The sequence below is a fragment of the Nelumbo lutea genome, chromosome 6 (assembly GCF_056320005.1).
Source record: "Nelumbo lutea isolate HS-2025 chromosome 6, American lotus-T2T, whole genome shotgun sequence".
Classification (NCBI taxonomy): domain Eukaryota; kingdom Viridiplantae; phylum Streptophyta; class Magnoliopsida; order Proteales; family Nelumbonaceae; genus Nelumbo; species Nelumbo lutea.
Window position 1 is genome coordinate 14,303,577 of NC_142689.1, and position 25,825 is coordinate 14,329,401.

The 25,825-nt window shown below is 41.4% G+C and overlaps 1 protein-coding gene across 2 annotated transcripts in view; it reads left to right on the forward strand.

Moving 5' to 3' along the window:
* The first annotated feature begins 2,407 nt into the window (after positions 1–2,407).
* Positions 2,408–25,825, forward strand: part of SPY (Tetratricopeptide repeat (TPR)-like superfamily protein) — a 63,956-nt gene continuing 40,538 nt past the window's right edge. Inside the window, exons 1-9 of one of the 2 annotated variants that reach the window (XM_088950192.1) lie at positions 2,408–2,930; positions 3,630–4,067; positions 13,501–13,662; positions 13,778–13,953; positions 14,058–14,133; positions 24,484–24,612; positions 24,746–24,865; positions 24,985–25,053; positions 25,149–25,230. In XM_088950192.1, the coding sequence (XP_088806318.1) occupies positions 3,657–4,067; positions 13,501–13,662; positions 13,778–13,953; positions 14,058–14,133; positions 24,484–24,612; positions 24,746–24,865; positions 24,985–25,053; positions 25,149–25,230 (1,225 nt within the window). In that variant the 5' untranslated portion in view covers positions 2,408–2,930; positions 3,630–3,656. The remainder of the gene's footprint in view (positions 2,931–3,629; positions 4,068–13,500; positions 13,663–13,777; positions 13,954–14,057; positions 14,134–24,483; positions 24,613–24,745; positions 24,866–24,984; positions 25,054–25,148; positions 25,231–25,825) is intronic. The other variant, XM_088950191.1, reaches the window with a different exon arrangement.

The window sequence follows — 25,825 nt, forward strand, 5'->3', positions numbered from 1 at the left end:
CATGTAACTAAGGTTGATTTAGTGGATGGTGTGCCATAGGCTCAGTTTGGATGTAACCGAGCCATATGGACATAACATTTGTATTTTATTTAGGTTGTGCATAAAGCAAGGTTTTTGAACCGTCATTGATTCGGACGGTCGAATCGTTCAGCCCAGGAATCATTCAGGCAACCGGTTATGTTTTACCCCAAACCTAATCCTTGGCCGAAAACAGTTGAATTGGTCAATGACCTGTTCTAGGCAGTTGAACCGTTAATCCGTTCAACGGTTTTTCCTATTTATTTTTAATATTTTTTTTTATTTTTATTATGAGAACGAGCCGTCCATTTGAATCAGATGGTCGAATTGTGGACCCAAAAACCAGTGGCCATAATGATTTTGTTTCTAGTTTGTTTTTTTAAACCATGGCACAAAATGCAATACAAGATTTATTTCTTGCTTTTTTAATATACATAAACATCACATAGATTAGGTGTCACATGAACAAAAATAGCTCTTAGCGTAGGAAACATAAAGCTCAGCTTTGAAATAGTACAAATACAAATATGTATAGTACAACTATATACAAAATACAATGTTTTTGTACACTACAAGTTTGTATTTATATTCCTTCCAAACTGAGCCTTCCTCTAAGGTTATGTTTGATTTAAAGGAAAAAGTAGGGAAATGAAGGAAAATGCAAGAAAACCTTTACAAACCTTGTATAGGTTTCCCTGCCTTTCCCTACTTTTTCCTTCAAACCAAAAACTTAGAAGTGAGTTTCACATAATTTAAGACAAAAGGTAATACAAAACATCTGTACATGATTGGACCAATCAAATAAGATTATGGGTTGGTAAAGTCTAATGTTCTAAATTGTGCCAGCATGGCATAGAAACAAGCATGAACATAAAGATCCCAAAGGTGCCCTTAGTTGAATGATTGGAAACAAAGCTTTTATCACGATTGCAATCTGTGACTAAACATGCAATATTCCATGGGGGTTGGGACTTTGCCAATAGAAGTTTTCTGGATAGGGGTGGATTTGAGCTGAGCCGAGCCGAGTGAATAGCTAGTTATTTGAGCTCAGCTCGCCAAGGCAGTACGAGGCTCGAGCTCGGCTCAAGTCAAAAGCTCATAAGATTGAGCTCGACTCGACTCAAACCTGACTTGAGAAAAATGTTTTATAAAAATAAAAAATATATAATATTTTTATTTGATATTTAAAAATTAAGAATCATAATAATTAGTTATTATTATATATAAAAAATAAAAATGTTATATATAATATTTTTGTTATATATTATTTTCTATAATTTTCTATTATTATTATTATATGTACATAAATATGTATGTAGCTATTTGAGCTTGGCTCAAAACTCAGTTGAAAATGAGCAAAGCTGAGTTCAAATAGCTCGTAAAGAGCTCAGCTTGTGGCCACTCCTATTTATGGACAATGGGACTCGAGCTGAATAGCAAATAGACCTAGCTATTTGGCAAATATTGGTGCATGCAAGATGCTTGTAGCTTCAGCCTCCTTCGACGACATCAAAGGTAATCTAATTGCTCTTCCATAAGCAAAATGACCCTCATAGTCATGAATCACAAAACCTATGCGCCATATAGGAATGACAATGGGATAGGGTGAGGCCGGGTTTTGCATGCCCTGTTTCCAACTTTAAACCCGAATTCAAATGCTTTGCCTATTTTCGCCCTGGGGGTTAGAAGTCTTAATCCCCACAAGAAATGGGAATCCCCGAATTTATCCCCGTCATTCATACTTGCATACTTGCAAATTTATTTATTTTGAAAATTATTTAGAATTATGTAATATAATATAATATTAACAGCTATATATTATATGATATAATATTAACAGCTATATATTATATGATATTATATGATATAATATTAACAGCTATATAGGGTTGGAATCGAGGTAGGGAGGGCAAATGCCATTCCAGTCCTATCCCTGATCTCCAAAGTTTCATATTTCCCTGGAATTCACCCCGACCGAAGCTGGGTGGGGCTGGAAAGGATCAAAATTGCCTTCTCTAATTACATGTTAGGTTCAGTTTGGAAGGAGTATAAATATAAATATATAGAGTGCACAACTTTATATTTTGTATTATTTTTATGTATTTATACTATATATATTTGTATTTGTATTCTTTTGAAACTGAGTCTTAAGAGTATAACTGTTAAATATATTGAGCTATAGTCTCGATTAATAATTTGGTCAAAACAATATTACAGACCATCTGCCAATCTGATTTTGCACATTTATTTATTGGTTCAGGGTTGGATGTACTCCGACCCGAACCAGACCCTAGCCCTGGCAGTCAGCACAGACCATGGATTCTCATCCATTGGTTCAGCTTCAGCAGCCCAACCCATTAACATGTCGTTAGCATTTTCCATTGAGGGAGATCACAGATGAGATATGGGTTCTGTGTTCCCAGTTGGTAGCCATTACCAAATGAACACGGAAACAAAGCAGCCCAAAATAAAAGGGAAAAGTCCCTCTTTTAGACGTAATTTTGCAAATAAAACAGGGTAGTTCTAGCAGTCCCCTATCATATAATGTTGCTGTAATTAACGAACGGACATTAAAACAGCTGTGGGGGGACACCAAGCCAGTGTGTCGGAGAGAGAGAGGCGGGACTCCACTCGTACCATCCAAAGGCCCAAATTCCCTCTCTCTCGCGCCCAAGCCCCTCCTGCCCCGCTCTCTCTCATCGACGCTCGCACAGTGACGCACACTCCTCTGCCTCTTTATTCGACTCGGTTGCAGACACATACCCACATACCCTTGCAGACACATACCCATATCCTACTTCGTTTTCTCTTCTTTGGAGGGCTTTCTTTCGTTGCTGCTCCGGCGATACAGCTCTCACCAAAGAGCATCGGTATGTCTGAGTGCTCCCAGTCTCAGTTCACATCTCTCAAGTGTAAGTTTCTGAATCCCTAATGTTATTCAGTTAATCTAATATCTTTCTCTCTAGTTTGTAGCTTTGTTTTAGTTTGTTTTTTTTTTGTTGCTTCTGTTGTTGAATTCGATTCTTACTTTTAGTGGGGTTGGGGGGGGGGGATCGTGTTATTCGCTAATCCCTAATCTTATACTTATTTATTTATTTATTGTGCTTCTACTTTACTTTCTCTTTTGAGTTTAGATGGATTGGGTAGTTTTGGTGATGTGAGTGCTTATTTATTTATTTTGTTCAAGTTTTATGGTTCTGTAGAAGTTGTGATTAGGAAATGCTTGTGGGATTGGACGTTACAGTTCTGATTAAGGAAAGGTAGGTCATGGTTCGTCGTATTGGTTAGTATGATTAACTGGCCATTTCTAGGGTTTTTAGGTTCAGTTCTTTTGGGCATTTTCTTGTTTAAATGTCACAGACGCTCAGCTGCATTTCATGTTTCTGGGCGTGGATTCTCTACAGTAATGTTCCCATTATATGTTTCTTGAATTTCTTAGTCTGTTATTGAAGTGCTTTGCGTCTGTAACTCAGCATTTTCTCTGAACTATTAGGTTGCTATTTCTGTTTGCAAATTTAGTTTGAACTTCTGTTTTAGTCAAGCTTCAAGGTTCATACACATGCTATATATGGTGAAAATCTGAAACGATCTTTGGTGATGGTTTCATTCAGGACACTAGAGTTGCCATTTTGGATTTGATGGCGTGGACGGAGATGGATGGTGGCAATGGGAGGGATGGAGATTCAGTTGGAGATAATGGTAGCTTGAAAGCACCACACACTTCTGCTGATTCTAGTGCTTCTCCAGTGTACATTTCACCTGTCCGAAAGAAGTTCGAAGCCAAGGATGATCTGTCCTATGCCAACATCCTACGTTCTAGGAATAAATTTGTGGATGCCCTTGCTATCTATGAGGCTATCCTGGCCCGGGATAGTGGGAATGTTGAGGCTCTAATAGGCAAGGGAATCTGTCTCCAGATGCAGAATATGGGTCGACTTGCTTTTGAGAGTTTTGCAGAAGCCATCAGACTGGACCCACAGAATGCATGTGCTCTCACGTACTGTGGCATTCTGTACAAAGATGAGGGTCGTCTGTTGGAGGCAGCTGAGGTATGTTATCTGCAATGTTGTTATTTATTACTGCATCATCATCATCAATTGTTGGGAAGATGGTTTTTTTTTTCCTTTTCTTATTCATTCAAGAGATAAATATTGATTTTTTTATATATGCTTGTAATATGGTTTCATTGTTTGTTGCTATTTTATATGCCATTTTTAATCTATTAGTTGGTCTCCAATTTTTGGCATTTTAGAGAGAATGATTTTCCATAAATAAATATTTCCAAACAACATTCTTTCATACCTCAACAATAATCATGGTCTCTTGCAAAACTGTTGAAGTCCACTATTTGACATGGATAGATTTGATGGTCTTCAGGTTTGATGCTTTTAGAGTCTTTTATCCCCTGTGAGAGTGCTCACAAGGGATGAACAAGAAATGGACTCATCACCCATTTAAGAAATTTGGGCAAAACGTGTCATCTAGATAGAAATAGAAGTGGAAACTTGAAAAGCAGCTACAAATAGAGTGACACACTACAGAGCAGTACATATAAAGGAAACAGATTAACAACTACAGCTGTTAGAAATTAAACCACAGCCCTGGACAATCCCATTCTAATTCATGTCTAACCACCTCTGCCTTTGGTAATGAATCTACTAGGCCATTGACACAGCTAGGCACCCAGTTAAATGAACTATTCAAAGTGCAGCCATGGATTGTGCCTGTCAGCCTGAATTCCCAAGGCTGATGTAAAATTGATTTAAAAGATTTGGAAGCAAGACTTAGAAATATAATGGGGATATAAAAACATAATGATGGACATAAAATAATCTAATTTGAAATTAAAGATCGAAGGTGGAAGAGGAACACCTTTCTAAGAGGATTCATAAAATGATTGAAGTGTTGATATCGTAAAAATGTTTTTTTTTTTTTTAATTTTGAAAACACATAGAAATGGGAAAATAAGATTTTAGGCCTTACATTGATAGGATGGATATATTAGAATCATCACAAAAAATCAATACCATAATTGGGAAAAATGAAAGATGGTGTACTAAATAAGTCATAGAAAGTGGAAACATCAAACATGGGATACTCTATAAAGTGTCACTCATGTGATTTTATTGGAAATGGAATTTGACAAATGCAAAGGGGTAGAGGAGGGGGTTTTGAAAATTCACATAGAAAATGGTGAAGCAAGAAGTAAAATAAGTAGGGATTAGGGAAACAATTTAAATGAATAAATAAAAATGGAGATTTGAGCCTCATTATGAGTAAGCTGAACCCATTATTATCAACCAAACTCAATCATGACCATTTTTTTTAGTAATGAAGATGGAAAATTGGAAAGGTGGAGGGATTTTAGGAAAAAAATTGAAAGAAGTACACAGATGATGGAATTCTGTCCTTAGATCCCCTTGTGAATGTAGTAGTAAAGTATTTTGATTGGGGGGGAGGGTAGAAACATTAGAATGCATCTGTCTTGGTGCGTTGAAGTGTTCCTGACAATCTGAGGATGGATGTCTTAATTGAAGGTGCCGTTGAGGAAGATGGTGGTAAGGGTGCTGGAAGGTTTTGCAGCCTAGACCAATGGATGTATGTGGAATTTTGTGCATAGGTTGGGGGTTGACTTGGGTAGGAGGTATACTAATAATGGGCTTCTGTCAGAAACAAAGATAGAGAAGGGCCAACTTCTTCAATCGTTTACCCTTTTAGAAATGACAAGGGTAATTGTATATTCAGATGAACTAAGTGTCAAAAAACTGGAGCTGTGTATTGTGTGGACTGTGAAGGGAAGCTGGAAACAGTGGATCATCTCTTGCTGTTCTGTAGTTTCACTTACGGGATTTGAAACAAAATTTCATGTTTATTTGAAGTGCAAAGTTGCTGCCCAGGATCAACAGAGGAGTTTATAAGAGGTCGGAGGGTGGACGGACTGAGTAAAAGAGGAAAGCTGATCTGGAATATAACCCCATGGTGGTATTTTGGTGTCTTCGGAAAGAAAGGAGCGCACGGGTCTTCAAAACCAAGATTAGTTCTGCTGATTCTATTTATCAGAAAATTTGAAAAAGATGATTTTATGGTTGGTTGCTCATAAGCTGTTAAGGTGTAGGTTTTGAGTTTTTTTTTTTTTTGGTAGTTTGTATATGACAATCTTTTTGTAAAGCAGGGTGGGGGGTCAAGGTCAGAGGGGACAGCTTTTTTTGGTCCCTGAGTACATCATCTCACTGTACTTTTTTTGTTCATATTAATACAATTATACTTTACCTTCTCTCTCTCTCTCTCAAAAAAAAAAAGAAAGTATTTTCTCAGTTGAAAGGTGGTTTCTATGCGGTTGGACCCAGTAGCAAATTTTAAACTTAAAAGGGTCTACAAGAGGATGGAGGTCCTCCATTTAGGGGGAATAGGGGCCATTTGATAGTAGCAGATTAAGTGGTTGAACTGAATAATTTATAGCATTGCCTTTAAGTGAATAAAATTACTGAGGAGGTTCTGAGCTCCTTAATGGTCAAAACTGAAGTTGGGTTGATTACTGTACCCTCAAATATTTTATTATTTATTATTTACTTATTTTAATCACCAAAGATTGAAGCAATAAATCATTTAATCCAGTCACTTGAAAACTATTGTTACATGATCCTCAATTAGTAAAGGTTCAGGACACATGCTTAATGAAATGACTGTTATTTCTAAATATTCTATTCTAAATTTCAGTAGTTGTGGTGGATCCATATTGCCAGTGAGTAAGAGGGATAATATTGTGGAATGAGGTAGAGTAAGTTAGGGGTGAGCAGTATTTGGTTAAAACCAAACCAAAAATTTTGGTTTTGTTTTTTTGTTTTTTTTTTTTTTGGTTCAGTATTTTTGGTTTTGGTTAATTCAGTTTTTGAATGTTTTGGGTGTAGCGACTCCATCACAAGTCACTACAACCTTGAAGCAACTCGAGGTTTATGACAAGGAGACCCTCATTTCCATTGTTTTTTTTTTTAATATCTTGGGTGTAGAAATGTTTAGTAAGCTCTTCTAGAGAGCAGATGAGAGAGGAATCTTCAAAGGTTTTAGGGTGGGGAGGTAAGAGCAAGTGGTTTCTCATTTACAATTTGCTGATGACACTGGGTCTTCAGGATGTGAGAGCTCTAAGGAATATTCTTGAGATTGTGGAGAGAATTTCAGGATTGAAGATCAATTTGGCAAAGTGTAGTCTAGTGGGAATGCAGATAGAGTTAATGAATTAGAGGGGAGTGTGCAGAAACCTCGTGTTGCTGATAAAATCGCACTTCAATTATAAAAAAAAAGTATTTAGGCTTTATTCCTATATGAAAATCTCAGGGAGGGGTCCTTTTGGGAAGTGATCATAGAAAGATTTGAGAAAAAAATGGCTACCTGGAAAAAGAATTATCTGTGGAAGGGTGGGAGGGTAGCGTTAATTAGATCAACAACTCTGTTCAACCTACCAATTTATTTCTTTCAGTCTTTAAAGCCCCACGGAAGAATGTGCCAAAAAATAGAGAAGATAATTAGGAATTCTCTATGGGATTTTGGGGGGGGGGGGGATAAAAAGGAGGATCTCATGAATTGGGATGATGTGTGTTGGGAATAGGGAGACTACAGGAGAAAAACAAGGCACTTTTGGGCAAATGGCTATGGAGGTTTCGCAAGGAAAGAGACACACTGTGGCATTTGGTAATTAAGAGTATCCATGGGCTGCATCAAAATGGGTGGAACTTGGGTCCTGCTAGAAATATTTCTTTAAGAAGCCCATGAAGTAGTGAAAAATGATTTGAGGGTTCATACTTTAACAATAGTCATGATACTGAATAAGGTGGAATGATGGAACAGGATTCACGTAGCAAACCCCATATAATTGGGACAAGGCTTGAATTGATTTTTATTTATGAGGGAAATATATGGAATCCATGTGAAATACTTTGGGAATCATAGGCCCTCCTAGGCATGCTGTTGAGGGCTCGTGAGTAGGATCTAGTCACGGGGCGATCCACGGGAAAACCTTCCTGTTTCCCCTTGTCTCTCCCCTTGCATGAGGTACCTATCTTGCTCTTCTTGGGCGGAGGTGATTTGTTCAAGAGATCACCAACTCTCCTACTTTCTTGAGACTGAATATTCGATGCCTTTATTCCTCACTAGGGTCTCCTTAAATAGGAGAAGATTACAATAGTCCCACTCCTAGTTGGACGTGGAGACCTTCTTCTAATCTAACAAGAGTAAGTCGCTCCTTATTCTGATCTAACAAGTAAGTCCTAATCTAATGTGGTAACAAGATAAGATAGGTAGGTAACAAGATAAGATAAGTGCTGTTGACGTAAGTGGGTTGGGCCCCATTGCTGTTGCTGAAGTAAATGGGCTGGGTTGGGCTTACTGTTGCCGCTGGCTACGTTGGCGAGTCTTCTCCGTAAGCGGGTCCATAACATTACACCCCTCCTGGACTAAGAGCTTGTCCACAAGCTCGAAGTCAGGAAAAGTCTCTCGAAGTTCGGCCAAGGGAACCCAAGTGGCTTCGGTTGGGGGTAGGTTGGCCCATTCGACCAAAACTTTGGGAGTGCCCCCAGTGATGCGGGAGTGGAGCAAAGCTATTGGTTCAGGGACAAGTTTGTCGTCCTGTAGGGGCAGCAGGGTGGGAACTTGGTCCGGAGGGATGCCTATAAACGGTTTCAGCAGGGAGACGTGGAAAACATCGTGAAGTCGATTGTTTGCTGGTAACTCGAGCTGGTATGCAACCGAGCCAATCCGCCGTAGGACCTTGAAGGGCTCAAAAAATTTAGGGCCTAGTTTAGATGTGGCCTTGTGGCGTAAGGAGCGTTGCTTATAGGGCTGCAGCTTCAACCAAACGTATTGCCCTAGTTCAAGTTTTAGCTCCCGATGGCGCTGGTCATAAGTGTGCTTCATGCGGAGCTGAGCTTGTTGTAGGCGAAGGTGGATGTCGGCGAGAAGGGCGTCGCATTCCTGCAAGGAGTGGTCAATTGCCTCCAAACGGGTAGAGCCTGGTTTGTAGGACAGTAAGCGAGGGGGGTCCCGGCCATAGACGACGCGGAAAGGGGTCATGCCGAGGGAAGAATGGTAGGCAGTGTTGTAGCAATACTCGGCCCAAGGCAGCCAGTCCACCCACCGTCTCGGTTGGTCACCCACGAAACATCGAAGATACATTTCTATTGTGCTGTTGACCACTTCCGTCTGGCCGTCGGTCTGTGGATGATATGTAGAAGAGAAGGCCAAGGTGGTGCCATGAAGGCGGAACAACTCCCTCCAAAACGCACTAGTGAAAACCGGGTCCCTGTCGTAGACAATGGATTCAGGCAGCCCGTGTAACCTGACAATGTGTGTGAAGAAGGCGAGGGCGACGGAGGCGGCACTGTATGGGTGTGAGAGGGGAGTGAAGTGGGCGTATTTGGAGAAGCGGTCTACCACTACGAACATGACTGGTTTTCCATCTACCTTGGGCAGTCCTTTGATGAAATCCATGGATATGTCGGCCCAGATCTGAGTGGGGATCGAAAGGGGTTGAAGGAGGCCTGCCGGGTGCAAGTTCTCCCATTTATGCTGCTGGCATGTGGAGCAGTTTTGGACAAAATCTCGGATAGAAGCTTTCATACCAGACCAATGGAAATCAGACCGGACACGATGCGGTGTCTTCTGAACGCCCTCATGGGTGGAGTTGTGGATGTTCGAAATGATGGAGTAGATTAAGGGAAACCCAGGTGGGAGGTAGACCCGTCCCTTGTATAGGACCAGGCCATCATGAAAGGACCAGTTGGGATTGGCAGTTCCGAACTGTATTTTCTGTACAAGAGGGGTCCATTCGGATGACTGTGGTAGGGCCTACTTGATGTCGTCTAAGAGAGAGATGTGGTTGGGATAGCCCGTACAAGGACATTCCTTCCTCATCGCGTCTAGAGAGGGCATCGACTGCGCGGTTTGAGGAGCCTGCCTTATATTCTACTTGGAAGTCGAACCCAAGCAGCTTGCGAACCCAGTGCTGCTGAGGGGACGTGGTGAGCCGCTGTTCCAACAAGTACTTGAGACTGTAGTGATCGGTTTTGACAACGAATGGCCATCCTCACAAATACGGCCTCCAGTGCTGCACGGCCCTGGCTAGTCCGATTAGCTTGTGCTCATAGGCTGGTAGCTTCATATGCCGATCGGCCAGCTTGCGACTGAAGAAGGCGATTGGGTGTCCCTGCTGTTGTAAGAGGGCCCCAATACCACTACCAGATGCATCACATTGGACGGTAAACTCGAGGCCAAAGTTTGGTAATTGTAGAACTGGAGTGGAGGTCAGGGCGTCTCTTAATGTCACGAAGGCTGCCTCCGCTGTATTGTCCCATCGGAAGGAATTCTTTTTGAGCAAATTAGTTAATAGGGCAGCTAGCAGTCCATAATTTCGTACAAATTTACGGTAGTAGCTGGTCAGCCTGAGGAACCCGCGCAAAGCCTTGACATTTTGGGGTCGTGGCCACTCCTTGATAGCCTGAATCTTGGAGTTGTCTACTGTGACCCCTTGTCCGTGGATGACGTGGCCCAGGTATAGCACCTGCCGCTCTTCGAAGTAGCACTTAGGACGTTTGAGAAAGAGTCTGTGTAGTCGTAGGAGCTTGAATACGATCCGTAGATGATGTACATGCTCCACACATGATTTACTATATACGAGGATATCGTCAAAGAAGACTAAGACAAACTTGCGCAGTTGGGGCTGGAATACCTCGTTCATCAATGACTGAAACGTGGATGGGGCATTTGTGAGACCAAATGGCATGACTAGGAATTCAAAGTGGCCATGGTGGGTGCGAAAAGCGGTTTTTTCCACATTTTCGGGAGCCATTTGGACCTGGAAGTATCTGGACCGGAGGTCTAGTTTGGAGAAGTATTGGGCCCCATGTAGTTTGTCCAACAGTTCATCGACGACGGGAATGGGGAATTTATCCTTGATCGTCCGGCTGTTGAGTTCCCTGTAGTCAACGCAAAACCGCCATGATCCATTCTGTTTTGCTACCAAAAGGACTGGTGATGTGAAGGGGGAATGGCTGGTTCGTATAATCCCTTGTTTCAGCATCTTGGAGCATTGTTGTTTGATCTCGTCCTTCTGTAGATGTGGGTAGCGATATGGCCTGACGACGACTGGTTCGGAGCCTGCTACCATAGGGATTCGGTGATCGCAAGCTCTGGGAGAGGGAAGGCCCTTTGGTTCTTGGAATACATCTGAAAACTCAGCAAGGAGTTTTTCCATGGCTGTTGTCTGCATGGTTTCTGCTTGGAGTGTATGAGCCTGTGGTATTTTGCCTTTTCTTTACAACCTTGCCACGAGACTTGCTTTCCATTCAAATGGAAAGTCATGGTTAGTGCGCTGAAGTCCCATAGAATTGGGCCTAGGGTGATCAGCCATTTGATCCCGAGGACAAGATCGAACCCATCCAAGGACAGTACAAATAAGTCGGCAAAGAAGAGTTCAGAGTCCACCTGTATCTAGACATTCTTGCAGATTCCAGGGCTATGGATTCTTTCGCCATTCGCGACGGCTACCTGGAGCTGTGGATGGGGTTCGATTGGTAGATTGAATTGCAGGGTGGCGTGCTCATTCACGAAGTTGTGCGTGCTCCCTGAATCTACGAGTATCCGCACTGGTTGGCCTGTGATCCGGGCCTGCAACTGCATGGTCTGAGAGTTCTTAATGCCGGTAATGGCATGGAGGGAGATCTCTGGCCTGAACGTAGTGGTTTCTTCATCGTCCTCTCCTTGCTCATCTACCAGGAGGCAGAAGAGCCTCTTCCACCGATGCCCGACTGAATAGAGGTCGTCGCAATTAAAGCATTGGCCCTTCGCCCGTCGTTCGGCCATTTCCGCTCTAGACAATCTCTTAATGGGAGGGGCCACTACGCTGCTCCCTACGCTTGTCGCTGGTCTGGGGGTATTGCTTGAGTGGGTCTTCTGTTCTCTATTGGCCGAAGGAAGGAGATTTGCTACGGCTGATCTCGGGGGAGCCCATGAGGACAGTGGTCGCCCCGGGCTGATGGTTCCGCGGCTGAGTTGCAACTTGCGCTCGAACGCATGGGCTAGGTTCATGGCTGTTACTAGATTTGGAGGGTTCTGCATCTCTATGTCCACCCTCAGGGGTTCTGATAATCCGACTGTGAACATGTCTACCTGCTGATCCGGGTGCACGGATGATGCTTTGGCGAGGAGGGTTTGGAACTGGTGTTGGTACTCTGCCACTGTCCCTGTTTGTTTGAGATTGATCAGCTCGCCCAAGGGGTTACTTGTCAGCGGAGGTCCGAACCTAAGAAGGCAATATGACTTGAACTGTGCCGAGCCGAGCCTGGGTTCTTCTTGTTCCAATCGGTAGAACCAGAGCTGGGCTTCTTCTGTTAAGTGGAAGGCAGCCAGGCTAACCTTGTCGTGGTCATCAGTCCGTTGGTTGCGAAAAAACTGTTCGCACCTATGCAACCAACCCAGGGGATCTCCGTTGCCGTTGTAGGACGGGAACTCCAATCTGCTATATTTTGGAATAATGGTGGCTCCTTGACCGGTGGTCTGCTGTTCATTGGATGATTCTGACGGTCGATTGCTGGTGGCTGCTGCTTCGTCGGCGTTCCTTTCTCTGTTAGAAAGGAACAGCTCCATTAGGTGTCGAAGCTCTCTGACTTCATCCTTGATCTCTTGGACCTCGGAATTGGTTTCTGTGACGCGGTGTTCAAGCTCATGGACTCGAGATGATAGCTGTTCTGGATCTAGTCACGGGGCGATCCACGGGAAAACCTTCCTGTTTCCCTTTGTCTCTCCCCTTGCGTGAGGTACCTATCTTGGTCTTCTTGGGCGGAGGTGATTTGTTCAAGAGATCACCAACTCTCCTACTTTCTTGAGACTGAATATTCGATGCCTTTATTCCTCACTAGGGTCTCCTTAAATAGGAGAAGATTACAATAGTCCCACTCCTAGTTGGACGTGGAGACCTTCTAATCTAACAAGAGTAAGTCGCTCCTTATTCTGATCTAACAAGTAAGTCCTAATCTAATGTGGTAACAAGATAAGATAGGTAGGTAACAAGATAATATAAGTGCTGTCGACGTAGGTGGGCTGGGCCCCACTGCTGTTGCTGAAGTAAGCCCACTGCTGCTGCCAAAGTAGATGGGCTGAGTTGCGCCGAAGTAAATGGGCTGGGCTGGGCTTACTGTTGCCGCTGGCTACGTTGGTGAGTCTTCTCCATAAGCGGGTCCATAACACGTGCTGGTTGAGTACTTAGGGCAAGTGGTCCTTCCCAAGAGCTCACTACACTTGTCAGTATACATATTCATAGTTTTTCTGGAAGATATTTTGTATCTTATTGTGGTTCTCCATTCCAAGCTACTCACCATAACTGTGCTATGAGTGATTTCCTATGTTTTCTGCCATAATGACTTATGATTTATGCTGTTTGGCAAATTTTATGCTTGTGAAATGTATTATGTTCCTTAAAAAGCTTTCTTGCTACAGTCATATCAGAAAGCCTTGGTTGCTGATCCTTCATACAAGTTAGCTGCAGAATGCCTGGCAATTGTCTTAACAGACCTTGGAACCAGCTTAAAGCTTGCTGGAAACACTCAAGAGGGAATCAATAAATATACCGAAGCTCTTAAAATAGATCCAAACTATGCTGTAAGCTCTGATCTTGTTGTCATTTTTCTTGATGCTATCACTTTTACTCTAGTAACCATTTTGTATACTTGATACTACTGGTTTTATTTCTAAATGATCAAGTCTTTATATGCAGCCTGCATACTATAACCTTGGAGTTGTCTATTCAGAGATGATGCAATATGATTTGGCTCTTAGTTGCTATGAGAAAGCTGCACAGCAGAGGCCCATGTATGCAGAAGCATATTGCAACATGGGTGTCATTTATAAAAACCGTGGGGACTTGGAGTCAGCTATTGCCTGCTATGAGAGGTAGTCCGCTAATTAGTTATGTCATTGTTGCTTTACAGACTTTGCATGTATGCTCATGTTTATTGTTGATTCTATATGTGCCTGGTGTCTCTGTTTTGTACCAGGTGTTTGGCTGTGTCTCCAAACTTTGAGATTGCAAAGAACAACATGGCCATAGCATTGACTGATTTAGGCACAAAGGTGGTTTCCTTTCTAGCTGGTTTCCAGCCTTTTCAAAATTAAATTTATTATCATGGTTAATACCCAAAACTTTATTTTGTACAAGAAGTAGCTAGCTACCAAATCTCTGCTTATCATATGGACTTTCAGATTTAGAGCATTTGTTTTCGCATCAATGAATTGGATTGGTCAAAGTAGATGCTGGTTTTGTGGTGGGTGGGTGAATGAAGTTACATACGGTTTCACTTTCAACTTATGGGTAGTTTGATAAGGATTTAAACTTTCAAATAAACCTATGCGAACAAACCTTGAATACTTACTTTTGTATATTTCATTCTATGTTTTTTAATACATGCATTTTAATAATACAATTGATTTATATTTGTAATATTAAAAGAAAATAAATAGATTAAACTGTTATACTGGAAGATTATGCAAATGGCATTGAAAATAACATCTGAAAGCAAGTAAAAGAATCATATTTTTCTCTAAATAAAGGTCCGAGAATTGTATCTCATAAGAAATGTGACATGGCATGTGATGGCTAAATTTAAAAAATGGTGTGCCTTTATTCATAAAAAAATGGTATGCCTTTTTTCTTTTCTTTTCTTTTTTTTTTGATAGGAAAAAATGGTACGCCCCTTCATGACTTGCACCTCTCTCTCAATTGCTACACTGCTGCAGTAGTCATATTACTGTTTGTATTCCTAATTATTATATTACTACTGTTTCTTGGACCTAGATTGATATTACAAAAGCTTGATCTGAAAGATTGAAAGAAAAGCTTTTCCAGCACCTTTCCCTCTAACCACCGAAGTCCTAAATGTACATATGTTACTTCTCATCATTTATGTGTTAAGTTGGGTTAATTTGGGTTTGTAGAGAACACTGATGTGGGCCCCACAGCTATGGTCCCACTGTGTTCGTAGGGTAGAAGGTGTTCTAGTCTTTTTAGGGTTAGCTGGTGGTCAGTTAGTTATTTCAGTTATTTATTTCAGTCTTATTTTGTTTTATTTGTTATGTAAATACTTAGGGCAGATTTGTCCTTTCCATGTAATGAGCATAACCTATAAATACTAAATAAAGTGGCGGCGGCGGCAGAACATTAAGCTTCTGTTCCTCTCAACTCTTGTGTTCTACTGCTCTCTCTTCTCTCTTTCTCCTCTCTTCTCTATACCTTTTCTTCTATTTTCGAACCTGAAATCCATTAGGGTTCAAGACTAATAGCAGTCCTGAACGCCTACTTGGTATCAGAGCGATGGTTTCTCATGTGAGTCTAGTCCAGTCGACCACATGAGAACCATCTAAGGCTGGAAGCTGAGAAAGTAGAGTTCATTGACTGATTTTTGGAGATCGCCAAAGGGTTTAGCAGCTATTTGAAGATTTGCCACGGTTGTAGAGTGTTGGTGATCAGGAAGAATCAGAGAAGGCTAGGGTTCGGGTAACCTTGGAAGGCAGCGAACAACATTCTCTTCATATCAGGTTATTCTCCAAACTGTTTTCAGATTTTTTTGGGGGGCTTCAAACTCTTCTAAGGGGTGAAAACTGTACGAACTGTTGCTGTTGTGTTTGCTAATTGGTTTCAGATCAGACTTATACTTGTTTCATGCACATCTATCGTGAATACAGATTGGTTCTATACTGATTTTGTGATTGTAGTTGATAGTCTAAGTGCTGTTTTTGACTGTAGTAACCCTAATTTTGAGACTACTGGTTCTTGACCGAAATGGAGTTTAAGAATCAAGCAGAAGGCAGTTTTGGGAACAACAGTTATGGTGGTGTTTCTGAGACAGGTTTTCAGATTACAACCGTAAGATTTGATGGATCAAACTATTTGGAATGGGCCCAATCAGCCATGATGGCTATTGGGGGAAGGGGTAAGGTAGGGCATCTCTTGGGAGATGTGAAAGAACCCTCCAAGGGAAACCCCATGTATACCAAGTGGGTCCAAGAAAACTACTTGGTTATGACATGGCTGTGTAATTCATGCAACCTCATATCAGCCAAAATTACTTGTGGGCAAATACAACCAAGGAGATATGGGATGTTATGAAAGAAACTTACTCCCAACCCCTTAATGTTCATATGAATTGAAATGCGAAGTGAATACCCTTAAACAAGGAGAGAAACCGGTTTCGGTCTACTTCTCTACCTTGAAGTCCCTGTGGCATGAGATTGATCACTTAGAGACTTTTGAGTGGGAGAGTCCCAAAGATGCACAGATCCATAGAAAGCACATCGAGACAAACAAGGTGTTTTGAGTTTCTGGTAGGCCTGAATTTAGAGTATGATATTGTGCAGCAACAGATTTTGACCAGAGATAGTGTGACCCTCTCTCAGGCATACTCCTTAGTGCATAGTGAAGAGACCGGGAGGAAAGTCATGATGCAACCTCAGCCTCTTACACCGGCCCTTGTAGCTGTTAAACCCAAATCAGGGGGTGATTCAGAGAGGGACAGGAAGAAGGAAGATAAAAGGGATGTGGTATGTGAGCATTGTAAGAAACCTAAACATACAAAAGAAACATGTTGGAAGCTGCATCCTCATTTGGTTCTGGCAAAGTTGAGAAGCAAGAAGGGTAATGCTCATGTGGCCGTGACTACTGATTCAACATCCTCGTCTGGCACAAGAGGCACACCCTTAGAGACCTTAGCTGCAGTTCGGGCTGCTCTAATACAGTTGGAAAAGGAAGTTGGCAACTCAGCTCAGTCACCGCAGTCACTGCAGTCACCATCAACCCCTGCCACATCTGCTTTTGCACATTTAGGTACTCGAGCCTCAGCCTACCATGCCTCGGCTCCAGGTACTACTGAACCCTGTTGGGTAATAGATTCAGGTGCATCCGACCATATGATTAGCTTGCCTTCATTGTTTACCACTTATCATTTATCTTCTGGTAGGGATAAAGTATCTATTGCTGATGGCTTGCTCTCTTGTCCCCATTTCTGGCAAGGGTGACATCAAACTGTTGAATACTATCTCCTTGTCTTCTGTCTTGCATGTTCCTAAACTTGATACTAACCTTATTTCAATTAGTAGTATTATCAAACATATGAACTGCTCAGTAACTTTCTTTCTTGACCGATGTGTTTTTCATGACCTGGAGACGAAGAAGGTGATTGGGATTGGCCATGAGACGAATGAGATCTATCTACTCGGGGAGAGTTCTCGTCGGGAAGAGTCAGTGGATAAGAAGTCACTTGTTTCTCAAATTGTGAGTCCGGTTATGCCAAAGCATAACCGATTGGGTCATTTGTCTTTTCAGTCCTTAAAGAGTCTGTTTTCTACTTTGTTTGGGTCTGTTGAGTTGTCCCAGTTGAAATGTGAAAATTGTGAGTTTGCTAAACATTGTAGAAACTCTTATTCATTGAATAAGTAATAGTTCTTTTGATATTGTGCATACTGATGTTTGGGGGCCATATCACATCCCTTCTATGGGTGGGTACAAATATTTTTTGTTATTTGTTGATGACCATAATCGGTTTTCTGGGGTTTATCTTATGCGTTCACGAGATGAGGTTCTCGCCCTGACCCAAAAACTTCCACCAAATGATCCTAACTCAGTTTGATGCCAAGATCAAAGTTCTTAGATCTGATAAGGCGAATGAATACTTTGCTAAGCCATTGGCATCTTACCTTCTTAATCATGGGGTTATCCACCAGAGCACTTGCCCTTATACACCTCAACAGAATGGGGTTGCAGAAAGGAAGTATAGGCATATCTTGGAGGTGGCTAGAAGTATTATGTTTACCTCCAATGTCCCTATTCGCTTCTGGGGTGATGCTATCCTCACGACGGTATCTTATTAATCGGGTTCCTTCTCGGGTTCTTGATATGAAACCTCCTTTTTCCCTTCTATACCCAAATGAGGAGTTGTTTATTGTTCCCCTTAAAACATTTGGTTGTACCTGTTTTGTTCAGCTTCTTGGACCCCATCACTCCACGTTCGAACCTAAGGCCTCCAAATGCATCTTTCTTGGTTATGCACAAACTCAAAAGGGTTATTGCTGCTATGATCTTGTCTTAGGGAAGAAGTTTGTCTCCATGGATGTCACTTTTTTTGATGAGACACCTTACTATTCTCGGGTTTCTCCTCAGGGGGAGAGCAGTGAGAGTGGGGATTTGGGTCATTTTCTTCAGGGGGAGCGCAGTGAGGGTAGGGTTAATACTTTTGAGGCTGTTCCTTTACCTATTCCATTGGGTGATGAGGGCTGCAGTAGTGAGGGTAGTCAGAGGGATCAGGATTTGAGAGTCTATCACAGGCGATGCAGGCAGGTTGATCCTGGTCATCAACAGTCCAGGCCAGCTCCAACCTCTTCCATTGTTGCCACTTCACCCCCTGCAGACGACCTTGACCTTCCCATTGCCATCCGTAAAGGAAAACGACATTGCACCACATCTACAACCCACTGCATTTCCCATTTTTTTATCATATGATCGCCTATCTCCCTCCTACAGGTCCTATCTTACTTCCGTTGCTAATGTCCCTTTTCCAAGAACAGTGCAAGAAGCCCTATCAATCCCGGAGTGGAGAGGTGCAATGCAAGTTGAAATGGATGCCCTGTTGAAAAATAATACCTGGGAGCTAGTTGATCTGCCCAAAGAAAAGAAACCAGTTGGCTGCAGATGGGTATTTACTGTGAAGCATAATGCGGATGGCTTCATTGAGAGGTACAAAGTTCGGCTAGTTGCAAAAGGGTTCACCCAGACTTATGGTATAGATTACTTGGAGACATTTTCCCCGGTAGCCAAGATGACCACCATTCGAGTTCTATTATCTCTTGCAGCAAGCCACACTTGACTTTTGTACCAAATGGGCGTTAAAAATGCTTTTCTTAATGGAGACCTGCAGGAAGAGGTTTACATGCAGTTGCCTTTTGGATTCTATGATATAGAGACAGGTAAGAAAGTCTGCCAGCTCAATAAGGCATTGTATGGTTTGAAGCAATCACCTAGAGCTTGGTTCGATAGATTCAGACTAGCCCTTGGGAAGTTCGGTTATGTACAGGCCCAATCAGATCATACACTGTTCATCAAGAGGGTGGAGTCCTCTTTGACACTACTTGCAGTATATGTTGATGATATTGTGGTGACAGGAAATGACTACCATGAGATTGAGTCCCTCAAACAGCTCTTTCATCAAGAGTTTGAGGTGAAAGATCTTGGTGCACTACGGTATTTTTTTGGTATTGAGGTTGCTAGATCTAAACAGGGGATCTTTGTCTCTCAGAGGAAATATGTTCTAGATCTGTTGGCGGAAACTGAAAAGTTAGGTGTCAAGTCTGCAGATACACCCATTGAACAAAACCACAGGATTAGTGCAGAGAGTGGGGAGCCTCTTGAAGACAAAGTTATGTTCCAGCGATTAGTGGGAAAGCTCCTATATCTCTGCCTCACTCGGCCATATATCAGTTATGCAGTTAGTGTTGTCAGTCAGTACATGCATTCTCCTAGAACCACACACCTTCTTGTAGCAGAAAGAATATTAGTATACTTGAAGAGATGCTCGGGTAGAGGTATATTGTTCAAGAACAATGACCACATGAAGGTGGAGGTCTATACGGATGCCGATTGGGCTGGGAGTGTTGATGATAGAAGGTCTACCTCTGGATATTGTGCCCTTGTGGGAGGTAACCTTGTCTCTTGGAGGAGTAAAAAACAGAGTGTTGTCTCCCGATCTAGTGTTGAAGCTGAATACAGGTCAATGGCTAACGGAGTAGCTGAAATTCTATGGTTTAGATCACTAATTGAGGAGTTGGGTATTGAGTATGAGAAGCCTCTGATGCTGTATTGTGATAATCAAGCGGCTATTAATATAGCACACAATCTGGTGCAGCATGACAAAACTAAACATATTGAAGTTGATCGACATTTTGTACGAGAGAGGGTCTCATCACAAGAAGTGTGTCTTCCGTACATCACTCCAACATGCAGCTAGCAGATATCCTCACTAAAGCTGTACCAAGGAAGAAACTAGAGACGGATTTATCCAAGTTGGGAATGATAACATTTATTCCCAACTTGAGGGGGAGTGTAGAGAACACTGATGTGGGCCCCACAGATATGGTCCCACTATGTTCGTAGGGTAGAAGGTGTTCTGGTCTTTCTAGGGTTAGTTGGTGGTCAGTTAGTTATTTCAGTTGTTATTTATTTCGGTCTTATTTTGTTCTATTTGTTATGTAAATACTAAGGGCAGATATGTCCTTTCCATGTAATGAGCATAACATATAAATACTAAATAAAGTGGCGGCGGCAGAACATTAAGCTTCTGTTCCTCCTTTGAACTCTTGTGTTTTGCTGTTCTCTTTTCTCTCTTTTTCCTCTCTTCTCTATACCTTTTCTTCTATTTTCGAACCTGAAATCCATTAGGGTTCAAGACTGATAGCAGTCCTGAACGTAGGGGTGTAAAGGGGTGCAAGAGGGGGACAGAAACACTAGGTTTTTCCACTCTCTAGCAGATGGCAGGAGAAGGAAGAACCTGATCTCGAAACTGGTAGTAGATGGAGTTGAGCTAGTACATCAAGAGGAGATTGCTGGGGCTTGTGTGGAGCACTTCAAATCTATTCTAAGAAGGCCTATGTGTAGAAATGTGTGGGTAGAAGGATTGGATTGGCCAGATGTAGGGGTGGAGAACAATAGAAGGTTGGAGAGAAGCTTTAGTTTAGAAGAGATCAAGGAGGCTGTATTTTCTATGGATAGAACAAAAGCCCCAGGGCCGGATGGGCTTACAATGGCTTTTTATCAGGACTGTTGGGATATTCTGAAAGATGATCTTTTGCGGGTGTTTGAGGAGTTTTTCAGGAGAGGAATTGTCAATCCGGGTGTGAACTCTACATTTATAGCTTTAATTCCAAAAAAGAAAGATGCTTCCCACCCGAAGGATTTTAGGCCAATTAGCTTGGTTAATAGCTCATATAAGATCATTGCAAAAGTGTTGTCTTTGAGGCTGAAGAAGGTTTTGCCAGATATCATGGCACACTACCAAGGAGCTTTTGTGAATGGAAGACAAATTACTGATCAAATTTTAATTGCTAATGAGAATGTGGAGAACCTTAAGAGGGGGGATAAGAAGAAGGGAGTGGTTTGTAAGTTGGACTTGGAAAAGGCTTATGACTTGGTGGACTGGGAATTTTTGAGGAAAGTTTTGACTAAATTTGGGTTCGGGGATAGATGGTGTAAGTGGATTATGGGTTGTGTCTGGAATTGTCATTACTCAGTGCTAGTGAATGGGACAGTGGTAGACTTCTTTCCAACCAGTAGAGGTATAAGACAAGGAGACCCCCCTTCTCCTTTCTTGTTCATTCTAATTGCGGAGGTTTTGGGGAAACTGATTCACAGAGCACATTTTAGGGGGCTTATTAGAGGCTGGAGAGTTGGGAGGGTGGAAACCCCCCTTACTTGCAGTTTGCTGACGACACGATTATGTTTTGTGAAGGCGATAATGTGAGCTTTATCAGGAATTTGAAGTCGGTGATACAACTGTTTGAGCAAATATCCAACTTAAAGGTTAACCTTGGGAAAAGCTGTGTTGTGGGGGTGAATTTGGAGGAGGGAGAGATCAGGGAGAGTGCTGAAGTGCTGGGGTGTGAAGTCTCATGGTGGCCTTTGAACTACTTAGGGTTGCCTTTAGGTGATAATCCTATGAGAGAGAGCTTTTGGAACCCGGTGGTGGAAATGTTTGAAAAGAGACTGGTGCCATGGAAAAAGAACTACCTCTCTCTTGGTGGGAGAATTACTCTTATTAAGGCCACGCTTGCTAATTTACCTATCTTTTTCCTGTCGGTGTTTAAAATCCTAGTGAAGGTTGCTAATAAATTGGAGAAGTTAATGAGAGATTTCTTGTGGGAATCGGGAGAGGAAAAGAGGGATCATAGAGTTAGCTGGGAGATAGTTTGTAGGAGTAAGACATATGGTGGTTTGGGGCTTAGGAATATGACTTTGTTGGGAAAGTGGTTGTGGAGATTCCCCTTGGAGAAAGAGAAGCTATGGGCTAGAATAGTGGCAAGTATTCATGGGTTGGAGCATAATGGATGGGACGCTGGAATCAGAGCTAGGACCACAAGCAATTCTCCTTGGAAAGCCATTCATGTCCTGTTACCAGTTTTCTCCCCTAATATCAGGTATGATTTGAATTCTGGTAACCCCATAAAATTCTGGGAACAAATCTGGGTGGGGAGTGCCCCTCTAAAGGATCAGTTTCCTTCTTTGTTTGCTCATTCTGATCTAAAAAATGAGCCAATCTCGTCTTTTACCACCCTGTCTTCTTTCACTTCTGGGATTGGGTGGAACTTGGGTCTAAGAAGGGATTTGAGGGACTCAGACTTTGACAATATTTTGAGCCTTATTGCAATTCTTGATAACGTTGTCTTAGACCCCAATAGGGCGGATTCTAGAATTTGGACACCTTCCCTCCTTTTCTTGTTGATGAGGTTTGGTGCAGAGCAATACCTCCTAGGGTTGGTAGTTTTTGTTGGGAAGCCTATCTGGAAAGAATCAACATTGGTGATCTACTCCAAAAGAAGAGACCCAATACTTGTTTGTCACCTCAGTGGTGTGTTCTTTGTAAAGCGGATGGGGAGACTGGTTTTCACCTACTGGTGTCTTGCCATTTTGCGAGGTCAATTTGGGAATGGGCTTTGTTCATATTTGGATGTAGTTGGAATACCCCATCAGACTTGCAAGGCCTTTTTTCCCCTTCTCTTTTCAGGTAGTGGATAAAAAGGGGAAGGATAATGTGGAGAGGACTAAGGGCTGCAGTATGTTGGACACTTTGGGAAGAAAGAAACTCCAGGATATTCTTAGAAGCTCAGAGAGGAGCATCATATCTGAGGGCTATCATTCATATTAGGGCGGTACAGTGGCTGAAATATTTGGAGCTTTTCACAGATTACACTGTGGATGACATGTTGAGGAAGTGGGGTGAAATTGCAAATTGCACACATACTAAGTAATGAGTGTGGCTTGGACCCCTCCACCTAGTGGATTCGTGAAACTAAACTTTGATGGGTGTAGCAGGGGAAATCCGGGACAATCAGGGATTGGGGGTGTTTTTAGGGATGAAATTGGGGTCATTTCTGCTATGTTCTCAGGCCCAATTGGAGTGTGTGACTCCCTTAGAGCCGAGATCTTTGCAGTTATGGAAGGAGTACAGAAAGCTAAGGAGTTGAACATCAGGAAACTCTTAATTGAAGGGGATTCAGAAGTGGTGATAGGGTGGCTGATTAAAGATCACAATGGCTTATGGAAGTACAATAATGAGAGGAGGAAATTCAAGTGGCTGGTGCGGGAGATGGAAGTTAAGATACTTTGGGTTAAAAGATCAGCTAATTCCCTAGCTGACGGTTTAGCTAAACAAGGGGCAGAAAGGGATTCACTTTTTGGGCTAAGCTGTAACTATAGTGTGTTTTCTTTCTTTTTTTTCTTTTCTTGAGGTTCTTTTGTTGGTCTTGGAAGATAAGCGTGTTTGTCTTCCTATTGTAAATCTTCTTTTGATGAGTTAATGAAAGTGTTATTGATAAAAAAAAGAGTAAAATTGTTAGACTCAATAATCCTAGTAGGACTCAAACTAAGCTGTCACATCCTATTTCAATTCAAAGAAGACTCAAGAACTCTAATCCTACTTTTGCAATGACTTTGAAATTTTAAACATAAGCAAACTATAAATAGACAATCAAACCCTATTATTGGACCCTACAGAAAAACTGTAAAATGTTAAAAATATCTACGGTGTCCAAAAATACAGAAATACATAAAATTTCACAAAATTCCAATTTTGACTATTCAGCTCCTGCATCAACATCCTTCTTCCCTGTTAAAAAGCAAGAAATCAGGAGGCCCTTTTGGGTCCCACCCATCTGCAACCTGGAAGATTCATGGGTATAAGTGACCTGACAAGTGACTACTACTGCTGCTGCTTCTGGATCTGATTGAACTTGAGTAATGTCTTATATGTTATGGAGATCGAGTTATAAATATAAACTTTTCTTTGCTCTTGGAATGCTGATGTCCTTATTTCCTAGGTTAGATGATGTGAAATCGGTAAACTTGCTATTGCCGTTTTATTTCCTCATTAAGAAAAAAGCTTTCATCACTTCTCCTAATTCAATCTTACGATGTAATGCATTGTCTACAGGTGATTGTTGACAAAACAACAGTCCTGATTACTAGCATTTGTTTCCTAAATCTATCACTTGTCTTGTTGCCTTCATTTGTTTACAGTTGAAAGGATGAGTTTGAATAAGAGTTTACCTTTCCAATGACATTTGATTAGCTTTTAGAAATCACTTTACAGTGTTGTATCAATTTTCCTTCACTGTAGAATGGTCATTCATTTTTCTTATTTCTGATTTTGGATTTGGCTGTCTATTTAGGTCAAGTTGGAAGGAGACATAAATCAAGGTGTGACATACTACAAGAAAGCTCTGTATTACAATTGGCACTATGCTGATGCTATGTACAATCTTGGTGTTGCATATGGTGAAATGCTTAAGTTTGACATGGTTAGTGAGCCTTTTTTTGACATTCTGAAATTGCTGTCTTCTTCTTGCTTATGTCTGGTACTGCCACTTATTATTTTATTTTTTTCCTAAGGTATATCTAAAGGCAATTGAATAGGCAATTCTGTCCATGCAGGCAGTTGTGTTTTATGAACTTGCACTGCACTTCAATCCCCAATGTGCGGAGGCATGCAACAATCTAGGAGTAATATACAAAGACAGAGACAACCTTGATAAAGCTGTGGAATGTTATCAAGCAAGTTCTCTCCATGCTTATAGTTTGTCATCTATTACATGTACTTGTTTGCATGATACTTGGGGTCTTTGTCCTTAAGGTGAATGCCATTGATTTTTTTTTTCTTTTGCACTACACAGTTGGCTCTAAGAATCAAACCAAACTTTTCTCAGTCCCTAAACAACCTTGGTGTTGTCTATACTGTCCAGGTATATTATTTCAATATATCTATTATTTTGTTACATATATGTTTGAACTAATGTCATGTTTGATCTGATCACTAACTATTTTTTTAAGCTTGCAGGGTAAAATGGATGCTGCAGCAAGTATGATTGAGAAAGCTATTGTTGCAAATCCTTCATATGCAGAAGCATACAATAACTTAGGTAACCACTTGTTAACTTTTCCATGATTCTCTGGCCTCCATCCAGATTTTCCTTTTTAACGGGCTCATAAGTCTAATTGTTTTGCACTGTATTGGAAACTTAAACTCCATGCGGATACAGTAATTGGTACTTGTAGTTTGTAAAAGAAAACTTAAAGCTCCATGTGGATACAGTAATATGTACTTGTAATTTGTAAAAGAAAAGTATCAAGTCTGTCTTGTTGAGGTTGGAATGTTTTGTGGTAGATTTAACTTTGTGATTTATCCTGCTTAATTGAATACTTGTATAAGATTCTAATTGAATAGTCCTAGAATTGTAATTTGTTAGGAACTGATTGTACTCTTCTTTATTTTTTTCTCTTTAATAAAATTGTTTACTCATTTATCAAAATAATTGTAATTTGTTCGGAAGAATCTATAAACATAAAAAATTTCAATTCCTACAACCAAAGTTATGAGAATTCATTAACAACTATTATATTCTCCAGACATACTCTTTCTATGTTGTCATTTGGTAACCCAGTAATAACACAGTTTTTTTTTAGCAAGACTTGATATTCTAGGAGTTTCTTTTTTTGAAAAAATAGATATTGTAG